General features: G+C 40.0%; 1 protein-coding gene across 8 annotated transcripts in view; it reads right to left on the bottom strand.

Moving 5' to 3' along the window:
• Positions 1–4,044: 4,044 nt before the first annotated feature.
• Positions 4,045–22,582, bottom strand: part of LTBP1 (latent transforming growth factor beta binding protein 1) — a 189,435-nt gene continuing 170,897 nt past the window's right edge. For 7 of the 8 annotated variants that reach the window (XM_071429915.1, XM_071429922.1, XM_071429938.1 and 4 more), the window contains 5 exons: positions 22,208–22,348; positions 19,733–19,903; positions 9,654–9,776; positions 6,227–6,376; positions 4,045–4,973 (listed from right to left, as the gene is read on the bottom strand). In XM_071429915.1, coding sequence (XP_071286016.1) covers positions 4,804–4,973; positions 6,227–6,376; positions 9,654–9,776; positions 19,733–19,903; positions 22,208–22,348 — 755 coding nt within the window. In that variant the 3' untranslated portion in view covers positions 4,045–4,803. The remainder of the gene's footprint in view (positions 4,974–6,226; positions 6,377–9,653; positions 9,777–19,732; positions 19,904–22,207; positions 22,349–22,582) is intronic. The other variant, XM_071429926.1, reaches the window with a different exon arrangement.

The raw sequence follows: 22,582 nt of genomic DNA, 5'->3' as shown, positions 1-22,582 counted from the left end.
TTACTCAGCAGTAATTTCTCCAGTCTAGAGGGGAAAGAGCAAAGTGAGCACAGACCTCAGATGTACGTGGGACAAAACACCCAGCCTGAAGACTATCAAAATATCTATCTGGTGATCCAGTGGTCTTGAAGGAAACCTGACACAGCTGACATCCGGCATTTCTTTGGTTTATGTCATTCTTTCCCCAACAGGTATTAAAATCTCTTACTAATACAGCTTGTCACAGGATAATCCTGTTTCATTACATGTTCTCTTGTTGGCACATGGGCACTGAAGTGGTAAACATTGGTGAGGAGCAAAGTGGTCTTTGGATTCAAGATCTTGCACAGCTGTGCCAGCTGTTGAGGTCGTGCCCCAGATGGGTCCAGATTTTCTAGTCCTTCTGTTGTGTGAGGTTATTGCTGCAGCTGAAAGCAGTGACAGTAGGCCAGTCCTGCAGCAGCCCCTGTTACTCTCACAAGGTGACATTGTCACTCATTGAGAAACCTTCAGCAAGTGGCTGGTTCTCCTCATTCCCTCAGTTATTCTGCTTCTCTTTTGGATGCATCGCGTGCAGCTTCCCTAGGTAAATTTCAGATCTTCTGATAGAAAAAGCTATACAAATACCAAATAATTACAGAATCAATCAGTTTGAAAAAGACCTCTGAGATCATTGAGTCCAACCTGTGATCAAACACCACTATGTGAACTGGACTATGGCACTGAGTGCCACATCCAGTCTTTTCTTAAACACTCTCAGGGGCAGTGACTACACCAGTCATGGTGTCAGAAGTGAACAGTAGCCTCTGTTACACACAGCAATTCACCCCTTCTTTGCTTGAATGGCTCCTTAACAACTCCCTTGGCCTGCCTGGTGTTAAAAGAGGCCCCAGCATGCACTAACTGCCCTTCAAAGTGGGTGGCATTGTTAAAAGAACAATACTGTAGTGTCTTCTACAGGCAGCAGCAGGGTTCCTGAGTTTGCCACGCACTTTGAAGGAATGCACTGTGGTTTAATTGCTGCCCAGATCAGGCCTGTGACATGCTCTAATTGGGTCTGTCACCTTTCTTTTTGAGGAATTAGGAAAGTGCCAAAGCCAGGAGCCCCTCTGTTGCCAAACTCAGATTCAGCCCACACGAGGGTAACGATCAATGTGAGCTAATAGATCACGACAACTCCTTCAGAGCCTTTAGCATTCCAGGACTTCTCTTAGTTAGGAATTTACTTGACTATGTCAGTTGCCACTGACTAGCTGAATATTTGTCATCACTGTGAGCTCTGTCTCTTGGCTCCAAATTCAGCTGTTCAGCTGTGAGAGTCTTTTCTCAAGGAATGTTAGTGTTCACTATGATAGTTTTAACACTGGCTAGTTTTTTCACTGAATAGCATCCCAACATGAAAGTATCTGTACATATCAAATATCTTTCTAGCTGAAATACACATAACTCCAGTTCCATAGTAACTTCATTCTCATTAGCACAGCAGTATTAAAAGGGAACTAGCAGAATTCAGTTCTACCATGTCAGCAATTTTATTTTTTGTAGCAAGGAAATGTCTGCCTGAAAAAGGGCTGATTTTTTTAAAGGATCCATATGGATATATAAAGTACTGGTGCCATTTGGTATAAATTGTAATCAGTTCCAGATTCTGCTGTACTCAGAAACTTGAATCATGGAACTGTACGTGGTGGTTTCTGTATTTTGAAGGCTCTCACCTAAACCGCAGCTCTTGTAACAACTAAAATGGCTACACCCATGGTGTCCAATCCCTTGTCTTAATCATGTTAAGAAAATGTTTGTTTAACTATGAATCAAAATTGTATTCCTAAGCCCTGCAGCTTTTCAGGTGAAATGACAGAACCAGCCTCACTGTACTGGGGCAAAGTAGGTGGGCTCCAGAGGCTGAATTTCACTTAATTCCTCCAATTGTGGTTCCTTTGTCAAAGCATTTCTGAAGGCCTGGAGCCAGGCAACGTGGAATGCTAAGCACTGGGATGTAAGTGGGATTTAGGCTGCTTGGTCTGCCCTTGGCTCCCTGTGTGTTTTAAGGCATATTAGAGGTACAAAGAGGTGGAAGGGAAAGGCATGAGCACGCACAAAGTCTGCTGCCTGCTTCCACAGTGTCTGCGATTGATAGAAGTGTGTGGCTGTAACGAGCACATGGCTATTGAACCAGCAGAATGTTTCAAGCTTCATTCAGGGCTTGGGTCAACTGCTGCCCTCTTGAAGTAGGTAGGGGAAATGGAAGATGGCTGGACAAACCAAAATGTTTTTTGAGAACTGCTGCCAATAGAAACTGATAGGCAAAGAGATAGTTTAGGTTTGCTGGGGAATTTGTTTTCCATGGAACCAGAGCTAGCACAAGCCATCACTCTGAACCTACTGGTAGCTTTCAATGCTGTGATCAATTTCAACCATGTCTATAAGGCAAACTAGAGCAAAAGGCCAGCACAACCTGATGTCTGTGAACTTTGATGAACAGCTAGAGACAAATAAGCCAACTAATCCTCCCTGCTGAGAGCATGGACAACATTTCGTTTGGCAGCAGTTGTGCCAATGCATCTGCATCTGTCAGCCTGTCCTGGCACTCACACCTGCAAACGGGTGCTACCTGTGTATGGACTGATGGAGTACTGGGATGCTGAAAATCTGAGCCTGGAGTGAGAGCTGCAGTGGTGGCTTGGGGCCCCAGGCTGTCGTACAGAGATGAACACAGCTGGATATGGAAGCAGGAGGAGGTGGGAGTCAGGAGAGCACTGTCTTGTCTATGAATTTTCATGGTGGCTGAAAGCAGCCCAGAGCTCATCCTGAACCCAGTGGAAGGCTGTAACTGTGACCTTGCTCTTTATTGAGGATTAACCTCAAGCAGGACAACTAAGAGCTCTTTAGTTACAGCATTCACTAAAAAGACTAGACCTTCCTTCCTTCTTCCTTAACCACAGCAGGTAAGCAAGGATTATTTTTGTGAGTCTAATTATAGACCAGCTCTAGTGTTTGTGATCCACCTCTTTGACTAGAAGAGTAACTGACCCTCCACCCTCCCCTGCCTAATTCTAGAAAAGTAAAGAGAGTTTGGCACCTCAAAAGTATCTCTTCCTTAAAGATCCCTCTTTCCAGAGTTTATTGAGAATGTTTTACTGCATTTTGACATTATCTCCTCTAGTCCTAGTGTCAGGTTCCAGCAGACAGAGAGAAGCATCCTGGGAAGGACAGATGATACTGCACATTTACAGTCACATGGACTTCAGTAAGATCTACTGTAGTGTGCAGAACTGAAAGGGATGGAGCTTATGATATTTTTGGTTCTGTGGCTGACCTGAATATTGACTCACTTTTAAAAATCTCAAGTTATCCTTCTCCTTTTAATGCAGGGCATGTCTAGAAGACACAGCAAAACATTTCATTTGAAAAATATGAAAAGGACCTATTTCAGGATTTCTGAAAGAAACTCTTTCACTCTGGAGAAGGTCAAAGTGAAACATCTGTCAGTCTCCTAATCTCTCTCTCCTTCCACTGAAAAATAAGAGCTGATGGGAAGGTACAGTTCATCAAGAAAAGGAAATTCTCCCCCTTCTCCTTAGTATTTCTGAAAACCAGGCCATCATACTGTAGAGTGTTATTTGCAGATTTAGTGGGAAACATGCCTAAACCAGGAAAGAAAAAAAAAATTCCATGTGAATCAGCTTCCAAGTCAAACAGTTTCTGTAGGTCTGTGTTTGAAATCTTCCCCCTGGAAGCCTAACTTCAGGCATTAACTAATTCAAGTTCTGGTCTTGTTAAAACAGAATGAGAAGGAAAAACCAGCCAGACAACTCCCTAAGACTGTTCTAATGTAAATTAAATCTAGTACTGAAAGGCTGATTCTTGTAAACACCTGAGGGCTGATTTTTGTAAAACAAACACACAGAAAAAAAAAGCGGGGGGAGGAAAGGAACCAAAATTAGTAAATAGTACTTTTTTTTTCTAAAAAAAGGTGATTTTATTGAGTTTTAATATACAGCTTTAATATGTTAGGGTAATCATACAAGATCTCTCTTGTGTTCAATTTACACATTACAATAGAGATGTGAGCTAAAATCTTTTGGTTTAATGTACAAAAGGAATCCAATGTTGTCCACTAGCAGCTTTGAACTTGGCAAGAAAGGTTCTAAAGACTTTAAGTGCAGTAACAACCATAGAGGATACAAAATGAATATAAGGACTTTTCGCCAAGGTATATAAACATTTGAAAACAAATGGTGCCTGCTCCACAGGGCAGACAACTAGCAAATTTTAAAAAAAGTCACTGACCAATGTTCCAGGGAAGGAGGAGCATCACCCTGTGTAACAGTTCTTATAAGATGGACTAAGAATATCTGTATCATAGAATTTGTACTGATCAGAAAAAAGGTCTGAAAAGAAACAGTAGGCAAGGAAATGAACAATCAAAAAAATGACTTAGTAATATAAAATATCTCCATCACTATTTAAATGCCAAATTAATCAAGCAATAGTAAAAAAAATCCAAAACAAAACAAAAAAACATAAAACCAAAGCTCTTCTGTTTCAAATAACAGCACTGTTTTTGATTATTTTCAAAGATTTTTTTTTTTATGAACACACTATATACTTGTTTCTTTCATACAGAGCAATGTGTCCATTTGGTCTGTCACTTCAGTGAAGCTGATAAACAACCAACCCATCACGTCTCACCTTTGATACATTTTAACCCTTTTCTCCCCTTCTGTTTGCTACTCTGGCGCCTTCTCTCCTCAAGTTAAATACTTTTCTTCCTTTTCTTTATACAGTGCAGAGTATATGGGCTTAGGATGTGGAGATTTTCCTCTACTCCAGTTCACTCTCTGGTTCTGAGTTCAGTGGTGTGCAGTAGTTTGGCTTGTCTGAAGGCACATACCCTGGGAGACACAAGCACTTGTAGGACCCTTCTGTGTTGATGCACTTGGCATTCTTGCAGAGGGACATCCTGTTGTTCAGCTCATTGCACTCATTCACATCTGCAAAAAGGAGACATCAAAAGACACATGTGCTTGAGTCTGGTGTGTAGTTAATACTCATTTAGTTCCAGCATTGTTAGGACCAGAACAATCTGCACAAATGCCCTGGGAGCTTTATTTTCAGTTCCGATTGGGTGGAATTAGGCTGGGCCAAAAGCCCTAAAAGATGAATTGGGAAGAGGTGGAAGTTATCATAGGAAATCAATAGGGTATTAAAGGGCCTTAAACTGTTAGATTACCAAGTCCAAATTCAGCCCAGCTGCACAACAAAATTAAGTAACCACTTACATGTGTTTATCTGATGACTGAAAAGTGACTTTTGAGAAAGAATCTTGAAGTTCTCAGCATAACATCTGTACTTTACCAGGTGAATACTTTAGGAGCTGCTGGTGCTGTCAACTGAATCATTGTGAGGACAAACCACCTGCACTCAACACCACACATCTTAGGTCTGACATACACAGCAGCTTTTCTTGCTAAGGAGGCCAGCTTGTCATAAAACCCTGAAGATTACAAGGCTCATAGGCAGCTCCTCCTCATAGAGCTGGAAGATTTCAGCTGTGTGTCACAAAGCAAAATGCTAAACAAGGTTAGTGCAGACCTTAAACTGAAATAATCACACTGTTTGTACTGGGCTTCTACACCGAGGGGTGGTTTTGCTTCATCTTCTCACTGACATTTGGTGTTCCCATGTTTAGTTGTTTTAATTGAAGATATAGATGGTCTTGGTTGGTGAACATGCAGATTTACTAGTCTGAGAGTGAGAGAAATAGTTGAGTGTGTTGACTGTTGAAGCCTGTGAAAATCAGGGGCCAAACTTCAGCAGCTGGTTATATGCATATTTAAGCAATCTCTCTGAATCCACTCTAAAAATCCACTCTTAAAATCACTCTTCTGCTCTGGATCCAGTTCCATCCTCCTAGCTTACTTGAGGCCTTTGAAAAAAATTTGGTCTGTACATTAAAGTCTTGATATAAGTTTAAGCTTAATTCCAAAAATGTGCATCTGTTCGCTTCTACTCTCTTAACGGGACACAGCTGTAATGACCAAGATGCACTGAGAAACACCAAGACATTTTTGTAACAATAATTACTAGCCTTTGCAGTGAATAAAACAAAGCTTGGATCTTTAATACAAGTCAGGTGATCATCCTTAAATCCTTTGTTCAAGGCCTCCTAAGGGGAAGTGAGTAAGTAAACTGACAGACCACCAGGAGATAACAGGGGATATTACAGGTGATAGGCTATCCTCACCAACACAGGTCATTTTGGCCATGTCCAGGTGATAACCATCAAAACAGTCACAGGTGTAGCCCTCCTGGACTCTCACACATCGGCCATTTTCACATCCATTCAGAATACCACATTCCTCTGCTTGTAGCTCCTCAAAGCTGTTCAGGAAACCTGGGAGGAAAAATAATTGCAAACAGGCAGGTTACAAAGATATTGAATCAGTATACCCAAATATATAGTGGGAGACTGAAATTCTCTCAGAAGTTTACTGGAATGTGACTTGACTTTGCAGAAAATAGGTCAGCTCTAGCAGAGCTGCACCATCTGGAGTTTTAAATGTACCAGAAAAGTGCTGTGATATGTTTCAAGATGGAAACTGAATAACTTGGTTAACTCTTAAGTTTTGTGTTAAAAATCTGTGATTTTTTTTTTTGTAGAATGGAAACTCCATAATTTCTTTGTTTATTTTTTAAAGGGTAAGTTAGTGTTTTCTAAATAGCACCTTTTATTTCAATTGTTTTGTTTATCAGCCTTTAAGGAAACAAATGGTCACGCAATTTGGGAAAGTTTCTTAAAAGAGGATTGTAGAAAAATAAGGTGTGTGTGTAGAGGGGTAAGAGATGCACTATAATTTATCCAGAAGAAAACATATTAAAAAAAAATCAATCCCAGCTGCCATAAGGAAAATAAGAAGAAATCAGAGACTGCTTTCCTGTTGTGGTTTTTTGTTAACAGCCCTTTGGCTTGTGCTTCAGTGACTGGTGCCAGTACAAATACCTATAATCTACCAATTCCTCCTTGTCATAATTCTAGATGGTGAGCAGTCAAAGCTCAAAGAGTTGAGCTTTTTTTTTTTCACCTCTTATACAAAGAGTTGTCTTTGTATTCAGTGGTTTGTATAATGCTTTTTGGGCTCCCTGCCTTAGGGCTTTTGTGACAGTTATGCTTTTATATATAAGGAAGAATTTATACTTACAAAATTATTTTACATTTTTAAATGTTCAGAGATTGTCTCTAGGACTGAACTGTTCCTCTAAGTCCTAAGATTTTTTTCACTAGCTTTCTGCTCATGGAGCAGTGATGTAACAGGACTGCAGATGGCAGCCCATCACATCAAACAGACTTCTGTGGAAAAAGCTGAGAATGTTTGAGTCATAAGTTTAACAGCACAATGAGTAGAGAGGGGAAACTGGAGCTGGAGTGGAATAGAGTAGGATATATCTCCCCATCTGTCCTGTAACAGGTAGTGGCTCCTCCAACAAGCCAGCAACTTATTGAAAAACTGTTTACTGATTCATATTGCAACAGCTGTGATACAGTATTTGCTAAGCTACCTTGGAATATGAATTTCTCCCTTTCTTATGTTTTTTCTCTTGTCTTTTCTTATTTACTCCATCCTCTCTTGGTCCTTGAGGCCCTCTTTTCTACTGACCTGCTTTTTCCTTTCCTATTCTGCCCTTTCCATACCTTCTTCCATTTAACTTCCATACTGCCATTTCCACTCCACTTCTCTTGACTACAAGTACTGTTCCTATCCTGGATTTTCTAGCATGGTGGGCTTCTGAGTAAGGATCAAGCTGGTCAGTAATAGGCTGAGTGGATTCTGAAGACACTGAACACATAATGTGAAGAAAGTACTTGCTGACAGATGTCACATCTCAAGAACATATATAATACAAGTGCACATTACATGGGAAACATTGAGGTCTTTTTCATGAGCCTTGTAAATCACTTCTCAGTGCAATAGTATTGAGGATATTGAGCATTGTCATGATGTAGGTAACCAAGTTTCATTACTTGCTGGAGTTCTCTGGCAGAGCTTGTAGAGAGCTCAGGAGAGACCTTTAAAGTAAAAACCTTTTCTAATTTAGAAAACAGTGCCAAGAAAGGCAAAGGTGTCCTCCCAAATACACAGGTATTTTTTAAATTAAAAAGCCCCTCATAATTTATTAGAAATGTAGCTTATATGTAGGCAGATAGGCATGTGCATAAACTTATGTACACACATATATATATTTTTTCTCTCCCTCTCTCTCTGTCATGAATTCAGTATGTTGTAATTTTAACCAGCTAAAACTAAAATATGTATCATTCACAGCAAGTTCTACTTCACAAAATATACTCTAGTTCAAAACAGCTCAATAGGACCTGTATTGTAATTCTGAGGTATGTATTTGCTTCTGTAGAAACTGATTGCACAATGACAAATACTGCACTGAAGTACATGGCCCTGCCATGGGATGGGATGTATTGCATTCCTCACACAGCCTCCAGCAGGATTGTGATCCTGAAGTCTCTGATGCCCCATCTGGTTCAGTGATAGGATGGGAGAAAGAGCCATGAGCTCTCAAGCCTCTGTCCCTAAGAGTTTGGAACTAGGTGATCTTTAAGGTCCCTTCCCACTGCAGCCATTCCATGGTCTCAGCTGTGGATTCAAAACTTTCCACAATTTATCATATTTATTTACCACTAAATTTTATACCTTGTTTACATCTTGTGAAATGCTTCTTTCCAGATTAACATTGCTTAGCCAGTCATTGTTCTGGGTTTTCATGGTGTAATCAGTAGTTTTCAGCTGTGTGACATTTCAGTTACACATCAACACTCAGTAACACTGACTGGGGAAGAACAGAGTGGCAACTTGCAGGCCATACATATGGTAAAGCATGAGAAATTACCAGCTCCTTCTGATACTTCCACTTTTCTTCTCTAAAACTGTGTTGGAATAAATAATAAAAATTGTGTCTGGACCTGTACAGGGCTGCCTGATTTTGAGGAAGATGCTGAAATCTGTAAGCATTTATCTCATACAAATGTTAAAAGTGAGCTGGGCCTGACCCAACATAAAGAGCCCTGATATTCCTCCGGTACAAGCGAGATGCTGTGTGCAATCCCTCACACCCTGCTTGGCAGGCCAGAGCATCCAGCCTCAAGTCCATACATGTGGGTATTCTCTGATCACACTGTGCTGTACATGTTCTCTGTTGAGCAAGAATGACTTGCATGCTCTCATTTCACCCATACAAGTTCTGCTGGGAAATCATGGAAAGATGAAGAGTTTTTTTTTTTTTTTTTTCTTCTAAATTTAACACACTCTGGAGAAATCTGTCCCATGCTCCAAAGGAAAATCAATTTGTGAGAAGGAAAATTGGCAAGCCTTTTGACCTTGAGCTGTAAAACTGTTGGTAAACACAAATTTAGTACACTTGGCACAAACTGTTTCACTAGATTAAAAATGAATTGTACCCTGAGCCCAACTGGACTCTCATACAAACCTAGCTCTTGAACTGGAACACCTGACTGAAAGCTAGTGTCCTAGGAATAACTAAAGCATAAATAGGCCACACTACCCAGAAGCAAAGAGAAGAATGAAACTGGCTACAGGGAAAAAAACCCTGAAGTAAAAATCTCATTTCGAGTCTTTTACATAACAGAGACTCTTGCTTACGGTCTTCAACAAAGTATGGATTGGTTTCTGGAGTGTAGTGCTCCTCAAAGTCAACCAGAGCATCCTGTCCATATGGCCGGCGAGATCCTGGAACGGGAATGTTGCACAGCTGGGCGTAATCCTCTGAGGGGGGGAAAGAAAATAAGATACAAAAGTAAACACACTTGTAACACAGGCTGCATTACATTAGTCCCAGTGAGCTGTGGTTCATGTTTGCTGGAAATAAACTTTTCTTCCTAGAAACGCCATAAATCTGCAGAAAAGAAAATTTCCAGAAAGCATTCTCTCTTCAAGAAGGATGTCATTAACATGTTAATGAGCCAAATATATACTATTAAGTCATAATAGGGATAACACTAGGGATAGATTTGAGTCAATAACTGTACAAAAAGTTATAGGTCAGGTTCTTCTTCTCTGCATGAGAAGCAAGAGCTGAGGGATGCTGTGTATCCCACTGCTGATGCACTTCTCTCCAGGGCAATCTCTGTTTATACTCCTCGTTCTGTGGAACAAAGGCTATCCCAGACCATCATGGCTGCTAGCAGAAGCCTCCCCAAGGGAAGTAAACTGGGGCAGGTACAGCCAATACTTCTGGCACTATCAGCCAAGCTGCAGAAATCAGAGTGAAAATATTTCTAGAATAGCCCACACTTATCTACAAACTGTATCTTAAACCCACAGGATTAAAAGTGTAAGTGCTGTTCAAAGTCTCCTTGGCTATGAAGCTCAGAGCATGGGGAAACACACAGGAGAAAGAGTTACATCTGATTTTGTGCCTGTCTCTAAAAGCTGAGCAACACAAGTTAAGACCAAAGCAACTTATCATTTTAGGTGTCAGAGTCCATGTTTGAAATGCTTAAGCAGAGTTTGACTCTTATAAATCAAATAAAAATTGTGTCAACTCTGTTTCTACTACCCTTTACTAAAAGACAAATAATGGAATTTATTTGAAAACAGAAATATTGTTAAAATAGAGCAACCCAGGTGCTCCCTAACTGTTGCTACACTCTATTCAGCTTCTGGTTCTGTGAAGATTGCCTGGTGTTCTGAGAATCAGGCAGAGAAAGGACGGGAAAGAAAAACCACCAAAAGAGAGGGAGGAAAAAAAGCCCTAAGCAGATACAGAATCCAAGAATTGCAGATGGTTGCAGAGCCAGAAACCTCACGCTGTGTAGAACTGTCCCAGACAGCAAATAGTTGGATAAGTCCAGACTGCCTCTAGACAGTACAGAGCACAGCCCTACTTGCTGTCCAGCACTGTAATTTTATTTTTACAGGTAGTATCTCCTCCACCTGGAACGATTTTATTTTGTACTGAAAACACCAAAGTGTTCAAATAGTCTGTTTGAATTCTGTGGTCAACAACTTGGCCCTTTGAGAGCACAAGACAGAGCAGTACAGGCAAAGCTTGTCTGTGCACACCCAGAGCTGCCATGGCTGGCAGTACAAGTCTGCAGCATGAACTCCCCAGAGAACTGAAAAATCATTGTAAATCCCACCACATTTGCTGCAAGAGCAAAGTGGTTTCCTTTGAGGTATGTCCTCCAGAATATATTTATATACAGTAATAATATCCAAACACCACTTTTCTCTCCCAGAGAACAAAGTACACTGCCCAAGAGCAACATCCCAGGGCACAGGAAACAAAGCCAGCATGGCAAAATAAACAACATATAGCAAAGGTTACTTACATCCCTGACTGCACAGCTTCCCACTGAGATACTGTGATAATGAGCACAGTTATAAGAGTTGTCATAGGACCAGAAACACCCCATTCTTCCATCCCCACATCTAACCCCAGATTAACCTTCCTGCATGGGGACAAGTTATCATCTCAGAATGATCCCTTCATTCATATGGAATGGACACACAGGAAAGCTATGCAGAATAGTAAAAGCACTTTCTCACAGATGCCCACAAATGTTCTTGGCAAAGGAAATCTGTGTTCTACCACAAAATACTAATTCATCTGGCTTGTGCGGAGGAAACCACCACATAAAAAAGTCAGTGAGAGGCAAAGGGACAAGACAAGCAGCTCTTAGGGATCACTGCCTCTTCCACGTAAATGTGACCTGATGGGAAGGGCTGAGCAGAACCTGTATACTGGCTTCCCAGATTACTCAGGGCTAATTTTGCCATTAGTGATACTGGTAGTTATAAACAATGTTTTAGTTCTGAAGAAAGCAGTTGGAACTTTTGAAAATCCATACAGCTGGAGCTCTCATGTACATGAGAGTTGTGTAGTTTGATGATTGTGCAAGACTATTTTATATTGCATGTCTGCCAATGCAAAGTTGTTCAACATCTAAGGAAGAATTAAGAAATGTTGACAACAGAAACTTTTTTCCTGCCCCACTGGTCCCTCAAAAATCAAGTTCTGAATGTCTGCATTTTTAGGTCTTATACCTGTAATACTCTCTTAATACTGTATGTTCTGTTTAGCTGTCCAAGGAGTATAGACTAAATCTCTTGTCTTTTAAATTGTGTTGATTCATTCACTAGGTGCTCGGGCAATAAACCCAGAGGGAGAAATAGCAACTCACCTAAGAAACCAGTAGAAATTCAGGACCAATAATAATGGTAAGTTATCTATTTCACCTTTCTCAGCTTATCTTTTTTTTTTTCCCTTTTTTTTTCCCCAGGGGAAAAAAGGGTGTGCAGAGAGGAGAATTCAAAGACTGAAAGGTATACGGGGGGCCACATTCTGGAAAGGTCATGAGAACTGGTGTTTTGAAATAAGGTAGACTTGAGACTTGGATCCCTGACAGAAATGAACCCATCAGAGTGCCCCTGTGGAGGATAGAACAAGTTACAGCAATGACACTTTCTGTTGTTTTAAACTTTTCCCCTTGTTATGCTATGTTCTTAGAGTTCAAATTAAAAATAATGTATTTGGGGTCACTGTGATGTATGCTGGTCACAGTTTCCCAGGGGAGGGAACTACATGAACGGAGTGCTGTAAGATTTGTGGGTGAAAGCATGACTGGTGCACAGAAACTTGCAGGCAAGTATTCAAATGGAAGAAGAGCATGACATTGCCCTAGGGAAATGACTGACAGGAGACTGAGATCAAGAAGGTGGTGAGGGGGCAGAGACCAAGACAGAACATGTAACTATCCATGAATGACAGAAGCATTTTAGTTGTCACAGAAATTATCGCTCACTTTGAAATGAATCTTTCAAGTAAAGTTGAAAGAAAATACTCTATAATTCACAATGAATGAAGAAATCTTTTTTATATAGATTTTTTCTGTACAGTCATCTCTTGGCTGTGATCAGGGACAATATAACTACAGTTCAAGAGAAAAAAAAACCCCTTTGTTTTTAATATAGCTTAGTCTACATTGGTCCATGTGTTTCTAAGTTTTTCTCATAACTTGCAAATGAAGCATAGAGACAGCTTGTTGTATAACTTAGGGTGTCTATTATCAAAGGAAGCTGATGTATGCTTCCAAAAATGTAAAGGATTTTTTTAAAGTCAGAAGTATTGCCTATTAAACAAGTGTTAGGGGATTACATCTAGACACACACATGTGTACTGGTACAGATGTCAGCTGTAATTGGTGATGAAAGCTTGGCTGACAGAGATGACACAATATAAATTGTATGGACCAACTGGCTTTTAGGTTCTTATTAGCAGAAAGGCAGCTGTGCAGATGTGCATCTAATTTGCATATAGAGTTGTAACTGAGCAAGCTCTTGTGAGTCTTACTTGTACCCAGAGGCCTAAAATTCCTAATGTCAGAAACATTATTCCATATTTCATGTATTTAAAGCAAAATACTATATAAAAAGCTTTTCCTGACACAACCATGAAACAACTACTCCACAGCCAGTCCAGCTCCTGCCCATAAAGAAAGCTTTATTTCTGTTCCAGCTCCTCAGAATTGTCACCATCACACACACAGAAGAAGCCAAGACTAAGAAACCAAACCAGATCCTTCAAATTATTTAAGAACGTAACAGTTTCAGCAAAGGTTCTGGACATCACTCTAAACTGGTTAAGTTTATGCTGTCTCAGGACACTGCATCATATGAGAACTAAAGCTAATGGTATTTCTGCTCTATATTTAGATTTGCTATTTGACAATTTTGAAAACTTCGTTGATGCTGCCCATGGATAGATGCTAAGGTTTGCAGTGGACAGCATTGATATCTATTCTACAGCACAAGAAAAAGTTAAGGGTGTCAGTCTTTAAGGTTATTTTTATTAGTTAAGAAGGATGTTTATATCCTCTCATGAACACACTCTAAATGAAATACCTGAAAAAGATTCACAGTGGATGTAAAGCTCTTGCTAAGCTGAAATAATTACCAAATTGATTGTCTCAAAACCTCTTGGTGGTGACCTTTTGTTCCACTACTAATGCTTTTTAAGTTTCCTAAAATGATCTTGTCATTCCTTTTGCTCCAAGTAGATAGTTAGAAGTTGTAGTAAAAGTCAGGTTGTTTCTGACACAACTTTGCACATGGCTTTCTGACTCCTTGCTGATTTCCATGAACACTTGGAATGTGAGGTTCCATGAGAAAGAACCTTTAGCCAAAGCTACTCTGCATGCCTCTCCTAACCTTCAGAAAAAGCACTGAAACTCTTCATCAACAGAAATTAAATCAGCCAAAAATCTGCACAACCAAACACAAGAATTTGAATATTCAAGGCCCAATCACTGCAATATTTTAAGCCCAGAGGACAGAATCCATTTGACCAGATTCCTTACCACAAAGGAAGGAGCCACAATGCCATCCTAAATGGAAAGATGAGCAATGATCTACAGAAATGAATCCAGTGCCTCTCTGCTAATCTTTACCATCCCAAAAGAGGAGAGATGAAAACTCATCCTTTACACACATTGGCTTTCCCTGTACTTCCAGATCTTCATGAGTGACACTAGCCAGAACTTAAAGGGAACACTATGTTCTCATAATATGGAAGCTCAGCCCAGAACTTACTCAATGTTTACAAAGGATACACAGAGTTCCTTTGCAACAAAAACGCAATCCAAACAATCTGTTCTGCCAGAAATGGGCAGAATTCAACTCCATGTAGGCATCTCTGAGGATCTGCATCTGAATTAGCTGTTCATTGTCCATTTTAAGCCATGGAAAGAGAGAAACACTTCTAGGACAGCATCCCATTGTAAAGCACATGTCTAGAACAGATCAGGGGAATATATTGCTCAGGGTGCTGATTTATCTTTCCTGATGGAAGGAAAAAATGGCAGCACTGATGTGGGTTTCTGTATAAAAACCACAATAGGAAATTGTCCAAGAGAAATCCTACATTATACAACAGCCCAGGTGATCCACATTACCCACTACTCTCAGTGTTCTCCCAGCATGGGCTTTGCAAATGGTAAGGTGGAGATAAAGAGAAACTTCAAATACAAATACTGCAGTTTTTTATGTGATTTCTAATCCCACAGAATATCTGAAACGTCTACTGACTGGAGATCTACCATTGTCTTTTCTGCAGATCTTCTAAACATAAAGTGGTTCCATAAAACCCCACAAAGTAATAGAATTCAAAGGTTAAAGAGTAGAAAAATTATTTCTAAGGATACACAAATAAGCAGGCTGATAAACAGAATGCTGGTGCCTCTTCCAGGTGCTTTAGAATGTGTTCATGACATTATCTTAGTACTCAAACCAACAAAAAAGTCTAAGTTACAGATGTAGTAATGTACCCCCACTCTCAATAGTTATTAAAACATCTCCTAAAGCTGCTGAGTCCCAGACCTACCTCACCCTGGTTTACTGTATGAAAGCTTCTCCAGGCTACAGCTACAGAAAAGAAATTACCTCCTTAACTGACTGACATCTCTTTGGTTCAGGGGCTCCTAATACCACCTTACAGCAACTTCAGGTGTTATTGAAGCAGAGGTGGTGCTGCACTGCAATAGCCTCAAAACCATCATTTTGCAAAAACAAAAATAGACTGTCTCTGTAAATTAAATGCTGACCCCAGCACACCACATCACTCAACATTTGATGTTGATGATAGTTCTATCTCCTCTCTTCAAGTTTCCTGTAACCATATACCTTGCCTAAAATCCATCCCAGTCCCCTAAGGGTCTCACAGGAATTTCTGGAGTCTCAGAACATTTACAGTTCAGGTCCTACAAAATCAAGTTAACTTGAGGTGTATATGGCTTTATTTTAGATTTCAGATTTTTTCAGTCTGGGCCAGTTGCTCTGTTTTCTGGCATGGAGGCTTTGACCCAGCTGCTAAACCTGTTGGTGCCTGTCCTACTATCAGTTACTAGACCATGGACTCTGGATGGAGAAAGTTGGGCTGGTAGGCACTAACAGTAAATTGACCAAGGACGCAGAATTTCCAAACGCCAGGCATCCAACATGTATTTTTTTGTGTGGGTGCAATGAAGAAAGGATGATTTGCTGTTGTTTTCTAAACCAAAAAGTATCCAATTTTCTAATTTTTGTCAACTGGTCAATTTCTACAGATTGCCAATGACAAACCTAAAATAACACAGAAGTGCTTTAAGAATAACTACAAAACTTCTATTACTGTTCTTTGGGCAAACACAGACTAATGGCACTGTGAGCTCAGAGAGAGTACATTTCAGTAGTCAACATTTTGGTATTGATGAAATCTGTGAAAGTCTTTATCCGCAATGATGATATACTAAGATAATTGAAATAATTAATTACAAGATAATTGAATGTAATTGAAAACAACTTCTTTACTTCTCCTGTTTGCACAAGTCAGATGTACTCAACCACAGCACTACAGCTCATGTTTGCAGTATTTTGATCAGGACTTTGAACCAATAATTTGAGTTTGTTCTCAATGTTGTCGCCGAAATACTTACCAGTCTTACTGTTGTTAAGATGTTGCTGTTGATATTCGTTGCAATATCAAAAAATGCTACTTATTTTTGTCTCAGTCTCTGAATGTTTGGAGTGGAATTTGTTTAATTAAGCACTGCTTATTAGCTTTTAGAAACAGTAGCAACCATGTAAGTTCTGTTTTCAGGCTGATATAAGATTGTATTTCTTTTTGCTTAATATGGATAAATTCTTACAAGAGTGCTCTATCTTCTCACTGGTTTTATGCTGGATCCTACTCAAACAGCATATTTAAATCTTGTCATGAAAAAATGGAAGCACTTTAAAGACAAGTTGGGTTACAAAAGCTAGAGGTTATTTTTTAATAAAGCATTAATATCTTTAGAAGGGACTTGCAAAAGTATCACTTATGGTGATAGGCCTGTATTTCCTTCTTTCTAAGGGTGGTGACTAGATCTTCAAATACAATGGGACTATAAACAAGGTGAAAGGAAACCACAGATCTGTACTATGATCCAACTCCTTTCATGGTGGAAGTCTTGTGGTAATAATGCTTTTCACATCGGCACGTCTGCTTTAACATGTGTTAAAAATCTTCAGAATGCCCCTAAGTGGGGAAAGAAGCAAACACCTTCAGTAGTAAACCCAGCCAACACAATACCTAAGTATTTAAAAATGGAGAAATTCCAGGTTCCCCAGCCAGGACCTGAACCTGTGACCTGATGGCCTGGAGGTGTGAAAGCACTCTCCTGAGCCAATGATATCACTGTAAGGGCTACAGACTGAAGACATGTCAAATGAATCATTTATTCAGTTCAGTCAGCTTCAAATTTTTCTTGGTAAATGTTCCCGAACACAGAGAAAGGCTTCCAGGTTTCTGTGTGGGTGAGTGCACATGTGTGTGAGGACAAATGAGCACATACCATATCCACTAAAAATATGAGAGCTTGCATGTTTGTTCTGACATAATAAACATTAACTGTGCTTTTCTTTTTAGCTATGTTCCAATCTATAGGGATAATTTAAAGTATTTGGGATCAAAGGGTATGCCTCAGTTTCAGTTAAAGCAGATACTTCTCAATGCAAATGAAACCACATAAAAGTTATCTTGCGTCCGGAGGGAGAAAGATTTTATTATCCAGCATAATGTTCTTCAGCTTTGACTAAGGATCATCCAACTGACGTTTAGGATGTTATCCATTGGGAACCTCCATGTAATTTTTAAAATGAATTTCTCAATTTCCTTCATAGAGCTATTGGGGATTTATACCCCACTGTTGGCACAGAATCCAAAATCCTGTGTTATTAATGATCAAAATACATCTAGTATTTTCAGACTGAAATAGTTCCAATTTTTTTCCTGCGCTTTTGTTTAAATTAAAAGCTTCTGGGAATCCTCCACGATTGTGCTCTAGAGGAGAGTCTTAGAATTTGCAGTCTTTGTTCTGCAGCTATGTTTGAAATTTTTCATCTTCCCTTGTGAGGCAGGTTCTCTTTGCCTGACCATGTTGGTGGTCCTTATCTCTTTTTTTTCAGATTTATCCTGCTTTAAATGTAACTAGCTAGAAATCTCCAGAAGTAAATCTTATACCTAATTTAACTCTCTCTAACAGGAACAGCTTTTCTTTGCTCCTTCAGGATTGCATGACACAGATGGGACACTTTCACCATGTGATGAACTTTGTAAGAAGAAAAACTCCTCTAATCTGCTCAATCTTTCCACTTGAGGAGTTCCAGGCCATAGTAACGATTCCTGCTATTAGCTCTTGCCCTGTATTTGTCTTTCAAATACAGGGCAACATTACATTTCTTTCCACTGCATTTGTTATTCTAGCAGGTATAGTAATTTGATGTCCTCATGTAAGATTTGTTCTGACAAAGACATTTCAAAGATTTCCAAATCTTATAAATCAAGTTGCTGTCATGTCCATGTTTTTCTTCTTCAGTCTCTTCCTGGGGTAAGTATCAGCCAGCAGTTACTCCAGCCAACATCATCAAAATCAGATGCTTTTTTTTTTCAGTTGCTGCATTTCCAAAGCAAACTCAAACAAGTAAAGATATCTAAGAACAGGTTCAGGGACCTTGCAAGTAAATTATAAAAGCATACAACCCAAGCAGACAGAAACAGCCTCTCTACATAGTTTTTTAATTCCTGGGTTTTTCCTACAAGTAAAACATGCATTGCTTTAGCCACAACATTTACCATTAGAGTAACAAAGGCCCAAGTGAAAAATCCAGGAATGTTCACAATAAAATGCTTTACCAGTGCAGGTTGGTATTCCTACATGGAAAGATATGTCACTGAAAGACACATTTATAGTAAGAAAGCTGCATCCAAACTAGGCCTTGGAACAGTTTATACCGGGTGGGGGGTGGGTAAGAAGTTTGTATCATGCCACCAGACTGTGTAACCAGGGCTGATGTATCTCAGGCAAAGCCTGACATCTACCTATGCTGCTTCCACTAGCCCCTTCTCCAGAACCCAGAAATAAATCTGTGTGTCAAAGACATGTCTCTCTGTATCCATTCAGCTTTTGTAGTCACCACAAGTAACACCTTCTACCTGAAACTACCTGAAATATCACAGAAGAGTATCTGATTTCCAAACATGTAAACAAAATACAGTCTTTTCAAAATACAACAGCCAGCTTTCTTTTTAACACTAAACGATTGTATTTGCTGGGATGCCCCAATGAAGGCAGGAATGATGCATCTGACTCCATGTTCTCAGAAGACTGATTTAATACTTTATTATACTATATTTTATTAAAAATACTATACTATACTAAAGAATACAGAAAAGATACTTACTGAATGCTAAAAAGATAATAATGAAAATTCATGACTCGTGGAAAAATCTTTCCAGAGTTTTGACATGGTTTGGCCCCAACTGGCCAATGAGTCATAACAACTCACACCAGAATCCAATGAAACAATATCACCTGTGGGTAAACAATCTCCAAACACATTCCAGAAGAGCACAACACAGGAGAAGCAAATGAGATAAAAATTGTTTTCCTTTTTCCCGAGGCCTCTCAGCTTCCCAGAAGAAAAATCCTGGGCAAAGGGATTTTTTCAGAGAATGTGAATGCCACATTAAACTATATTTCCTGGAAATTCTTCAGTCCTTATTGGTAACCCATTTCTCTTAACTAGAGGGGCCAGGGGTTTTTTGTTCTTTTTCATGTTACTGGTGCAGGTACAAATGCAAGGGATGAAAGCAATGGAGTGTTTCAAGCACTGTTGGAGCAGTGCTGTGTGTGTTTCCTTACCTGACTCCTTCATGGGACACAGGGCGCACTGCATGCCCCAGGCCTCCCCGTACAGGCAGCAGCACTCCGTGTACGTCGTCTGCTTTCCAACCAGCGGGCGACTACAGACGAAATCGTCACTTAGGTGCTGCCAGCAAAGGTCCTGGTAGACCTCAGCTTCCTCAGTTTGTTCTGATGGAGAAGACAGGATTAGGTCATTGTCACAGCACTGTTATTTAAATAAGCTGCTGGTATAATGATAAAATTTGTAAATTTAAATAAGAAAAATAACTCAGCTTTACAGACTTTGCTGAATACAAATTTAAGCTTAGAAGTCATGACCTTTTTTAAGGTCATGAGGTAGCTCATCCCTTGAATGTTCAGCTTTGGAAAAATCTTAAAATGTCCTGAGTTGTCACATTACGCCAATTTAAAAGCACATTGTGTTGGATATCCAAAAACCAGATCTTTCTAAATCATAGTCATTGCTGAACACTTAACAGGGATTCAGCTCGGCTCCCATGGAAGTTAACAGAGCTTGACAAAAAACAGCATTGGGAGAGAGGTGAATGTTTGGGGAACTCCATCCACACAATAGATCTTTAAAAGTTGTTATTTTGCTTTTCTTATATTGCAATCAATGCATCTGAAAGAACTTTTACAACTAGGGCAGAGCTGAACAAAAATTTTACATGGTCTCCCTGGGAGACTGGACAAATACTTGGAAGACAGAGTCCCATTAACTAAACAGACAAACTACATCAGTCTCAGGAAATCCCCTGAGCTGAAAATAGCTGGAGGCTGAGAGAGTGCTGGGGAGGGTGAAGAGAAGTATTGTTTATCTGCCCTCCTGGTCTCCAATCATCCACTTACAGCTATTGTTAAAGACAGAACACTGCTGTGAACTACTGTCACATTCTTATGAACATTAACAAAAATCTGTATTTTTGTCAAGGCTGGAATATTTCAGAGGCATAATAGTTTTGACACAGATCTCAGAAGAAACCATTCCCAGTCCCAGCAAGTTCTGATCACTGCTGATCAGAAGGAGAGGAACTGTAAACTTAATCTTCCACTTGTAATGTAAAAACCTCAGCACAATAGTCTTGTGAAGACATCTGCAAGGTTTTGATTTTGTTCCAACACAGAGTGAAAAATAAGTGTTGTCACAAAGCAAGGTTCTGTTTTGTCTGTGCATATCCATTTACTGCATTTTTACATTATGCATGGCTGAGTACAGAACCGAAACCTCACTCAAGAGCAAAACGGAGTTCTGAAAGCATGAAGGTGATCACAGCTTAGATACGTGTTCTACTAAGAGCTTGCCAGAATATGCAGTGAAAAGCAGCAGTGGGTCTCTGCAACTGACTCCAACTTCTGCTGGCAGCAAAAGAACCAGCCTGCCCCCTCCCTTTGTGTGTGAGGGGGACATTGCCAGTAGCAACACAAGGCTTGAGTGCTCTGTGCTGGCTGAGATGTTCACTGCTGTGTCAGCCGAATGTCTCATGACAGAAGACCCTTTGGGCTCTTGCATTCTCTTCACATCCTAGATGAACCCAAAGGACAATCCTGCTCTTGGTTTGTTAAACTGAAGATTGAACAATAGAAATGCTGTGGTTCTTTCACAGTTTCACGCAACAGGGCGACCGCATTACTCCTCAAAATCTTAGCCTTACAATTTGGAGTGACTAAAGCAGGCATTCAGTCTGTATTCCCATTTCCTTTTACAGAAGCATCTCAGGAAAATTCACTGCAAGTTGCAGGAACCAGAGGTCTGGATTTATGGCTATACAGTGCCAGCATTAAATCAAACCCATTGTAACACTTCTGTCGAAAATATGAGTGGCATAAACAAAGCTGTACAGACTGCATAATGCTCTGGATTTCTGAGAGGTTTCCAAGAATCTCATAATATCTAACTTTTTTTTTCTGAAATAATTGTCTATTGGAATTAAAAGCACACACAAAAATGTTACTTCGACACTGACATTGAAGCCCACAGCTTGAAACTGTGAGCTCAATGTACCTTCAAAGTCAATCAATTGAAAGCACACATACAATTTTAGCTATTTACTCCTATATCCTGTCATTCCTGTTTTTATTTTACTTTGGTAGAACTGAATCTCGAGACTTAGCCTGCAGCCAAACCCCAGCCTTACTGAGACAGCAAGCAGGCTGTGCCTCATTACCTACAAGGCTGGACAAGGCAGACGCAGAGCTGTTGAACTGGCTGAAGACTCCTCAGCCCGAGCCTAATCTCACAATACTTCCAGCAATGTCCTGTCTGTATGGGCAAAGTGGAGCACTGTGGAGTCCTACATCACGGTGCCTTCTGGATCAACAGATGACGGTCCAAGCATTGCCTTCCAAAATCCTCCAGAAGAGCAGGCTCATCCAAGGATGACCCAGTCTAAGCTTAGACTTTGGGTCTGTAGCCATGTCAGCACCACCTCGTAGAGGTGTACTCACTTCAGTAATATGTATAATGGATCATACCACTTGAATCTGCTGGTCTGATGCATCGCTTTTCTGTTGCGTCCAAAACCATTGGGTGTGTACAGAAACAGTTGTAAGATCCTTCTGTGTTAATGCACTGGCCATCAATACAGCTGTTTGGGTCCTGACATTCATCCGTGTCTTTAAAATGGAAGGAAATGTATCAAGGAAAGCCAGCACAAAGTATTTGCATTGTGTTAATCTATGTTTTTATTTTCCTATATTAGGAGCAGACTTCCCTGCATGCCTTCTGTAAATTACCACAAATACCCATTGCTGGCAAAAAAATCCTGCCTGTGCCCATGGAGAAGGACAGACATCTGAAGGATGCTGACCTCTGATCCTTAAGTCTTATGGAGCTAGTACAGAGAAGTA

The sequence above is a fragment of the Agelaius tricolor genome, unplaced genomic scaffold (genome assembly GCF_023055355.1).
Source record: "Agelaius tricolor isolate 1412-34295 unplaced genomic scaffold, bAgeTri1.0.p SCAF_1, whole genome shotgun sequence".
NCBI lineage: Eukaryota > Metazoa > Chordata > Aves > Passeriformes > Icteridae > Agelaius > Agelaius tricolor.
The sequence above is the reverse complement of the archived record's forward strand: the minus strand, read 5'-3'. Positions and strand labels throughout refer to the sequence as shown.